This window comes from Microtus ochrogaster, linkage group LG5 (genome assembly GCF_000317375.1).
Source record: "Microtus ochrogaster isolate Prairie Vole_2 linkage group LG5, MicOch1.0, whole genome shotgun sequence".
Lineage (NCBI taxonomy): Eukaryota > Metazoa > Chordata > Mammalia > Rodentia > Cricetidae > Microtus > Microtus ochrogaster.
Genome location: NC_022031.1, coordinates 62,718,871 through 62,721,370, shown reverse-complemented (window position 1 = coordinate 62,721,370; position 2,500 = coordinate 62,718,871). Strand labels below are relative to the sequence as shown.

General features: G+C 43.5%; 1 protein-coding gene across 7 annotated transcripts in view; it reads right to left on the bottom strand.

Annotated features, from left to right (window-relative positions):
- Runx1t1 (RUNX1 translocation partner 1) overlaps window positions 1–2,500 on the bottom strand; it is a 145,602-nt gene that overhangs the window by 47,473 nt on the left and 95,629 nt on the right. For all 7 annotated transcript variants that reach the window (XM_013351872.2, XM_026786665.1, XM_026786664.1 and 4 more), the window contains one exon: window positions 89–178. In XM_013351872.2, coding sequence (XP_013207326.1) covers window positions 89–178 — 90 coding nt within the window. The remainder of the gene's footprint in view (window positions 1–88; window positions 179–2,500) is intronic.

Below are 2,500 nucleotides of genomic sequence, written 5' to 3'. Positions count from 1 at the left end.
CTTTGACCTCCTCCTAAATAGAAATACAGTTACGGCCCAAGAACAATGTGGTCTGGAATGCTTTCCAGATCAATGAGCTGTACAGTACCTTCAAAAATGGGATGACAAAAGGTCTCAGTGGGAAGTTAGTGGCTTCTTGCAGTTTGGAATGAAATTCTTCAATTGTCAACGTAGAGTTCTGGGGAGAAAATATGAATTATACTCACACTTTCCTTAGTAAATACCAAAAACACTGAAACCATTCGGTTACTGATATTGGTACAAGGCAGTATAATAACAGACAAAAGATGCAGAGTTTCCCATGTGCAGTCTACTGACTTCATAAAGCAAAGATCATGTCCCATGGCTTACTGTGCTTCCATCTCTAAAATCTGCAGTTACTGAAGTGCATCTGATTATGACAAGGTGGCCAATCAAATGTCCCAGGGTCTGAGCAGGACAAGGTGGCTCACACTGCACTCCTACAATCCCCCACATAGAACACCGAGGCATGAAGAGTAAGAGTTTAAGCTCAGGCCCAGCTACATTTCAAACCCTTGGGCAACCTGGACGATATCCTGAAACCTTTCCTCAAAATCTAGAAGACTCTTCTCTACTCACTGAACAAATAGTCACTTCTAGGCCAAGTGTGGGGTTGTGTGTCCTTAATCCCAACCCTTGAGAAGCAGAGACAGGCAGATTCTGTGAGTTCAAGGCCAGCCTGACCTACATATGAAACTATAGGATATAGCCAGGATTATACAGTGAGATCCTATGCCAAAAAAAAAAAAAAAAAAAAAAAAAAAGGAGGGAAGGGAAGAAAATAAAAGGAAAGGAAGAAAAGAAAAAAGAAAAAGTCCCTTGTTATTGCTGTGGATTTACTTTGCAGCTCCTTGGCTTACTGACATGCTGGAAGGCCTATATATCCCACAAATTAAAAAATAAAAATAAAGAGCTGGGCATGTTGCTCGCATTACTGATCGATCCCAGCATGTGGCAGGAAGAGGCAGGTAGATCTCTGTGAGTTCAAGGCCAGCCTGTGAACAGCCAATGCCATAGAGAGACCCTATATCAAAGAAACGAAGAAGGGGGAGGAAGAAGGGAGACGGGAAGGGAAAGGATGGGAAGCGAGGAAACAATAAATGTAGAGGAGAATGTAAGAAACTGACCTAGGACATCAAGTTCAGGGATGCATGTCTACTACAAAAGTCCCCTTCTGTCCTGGGGACAGAGGAGCTGGCCGACTGGGAAGCAGGACATTCTTCCTTCTTTAAATGCGGAAGCTATTAAATGCAGGCAGTGGTGATCCAAGGCCTGTGTTTGGTCGTGTTTTGCCCATGGTCACTCCACATAATTACAATAAGTCATCTAGGGGACGCTTGTCAGTTCCACTTCAGGCCTGGAGGGAAGGGCTACTTAATCAGGGGACCCCATGGCGCAGTACTGGGGCCACAGCCTTCCTAAGGACTAAGGAATTGTTTGTATCAAAAACCACAATTAAGATAAAATGACTTGAAGGTAAGGGGTTGAAAGAGGACATATGCTCTCATTTCCACTTTGATAATATACAGAATACAGTGGAATATGCCAGGACAAATTATTTTCAAACTAATAATTTCAATAATTCTACCTACAGTAAAGAGTTAGTTTAAGCCTGGTGGTGGTGGCGCACGCCTTTAATCCCAGCACTCAGAAGACAGAGGCAGGCGGATCTCTGTGAGTTCGAGGTCAGTCTCCTCTATAGAACTAGTTCCAAGACAGCTAGGGCTGTTACACAGAGAAACCCTGTCTTGAAAAGCATATGTACATACATACATACATACATACATAATAGATAAAAAGAATTAGTTTAAGATTATTTAAAAAATAGCCGGGCGGTGGTGGCGCACGCCTTTAATCCCAGCACTCGGGAGGCAGAGGCAGGCGGATCTCTGTGAGTTCGAGACCAGCCTGGTCTACAGAGCTAGTTCCAGGACAGGCTCCAAAACCACAGAGAAACCCTGTCTCGAAAAAACAAAAAAAAAAAAAAAAAAAAAAAGATTATTTAAAAAATAAAACTAAAAGGGCCCACAAGCTCTGTAATCCTAGAACTCAGAAAGTTGAGAAAGGAGGAGCAGACTCTGCAGCCCTCATATGCTATAGAAGAGACTCAATTAGTCGTTACTAGACAGTACCAGGTGGGAGAGAAATGGACTACTCTCTAATGAGTACAGGTTTCAGCTGAGAAAATGGAATGACTCCAGAAGGCTGAGGGTGTAGGCCAGGAAAAGGACACTTGCTGAGCATGTGCGGGACCCTGGTTTCCATGCCCAGTGCCCCCCAACACACACACACAAACACACACACAGAGGCATGTATGTATGAATGAACCCACACACACACATCACATACACACACACACACATACACATCACACACACACAAACACACACACACAGAGGCATGTGTGTATGAATGAACCCACACACACACATCACATATACACACACATACACATCACACACACACACACAAACACACA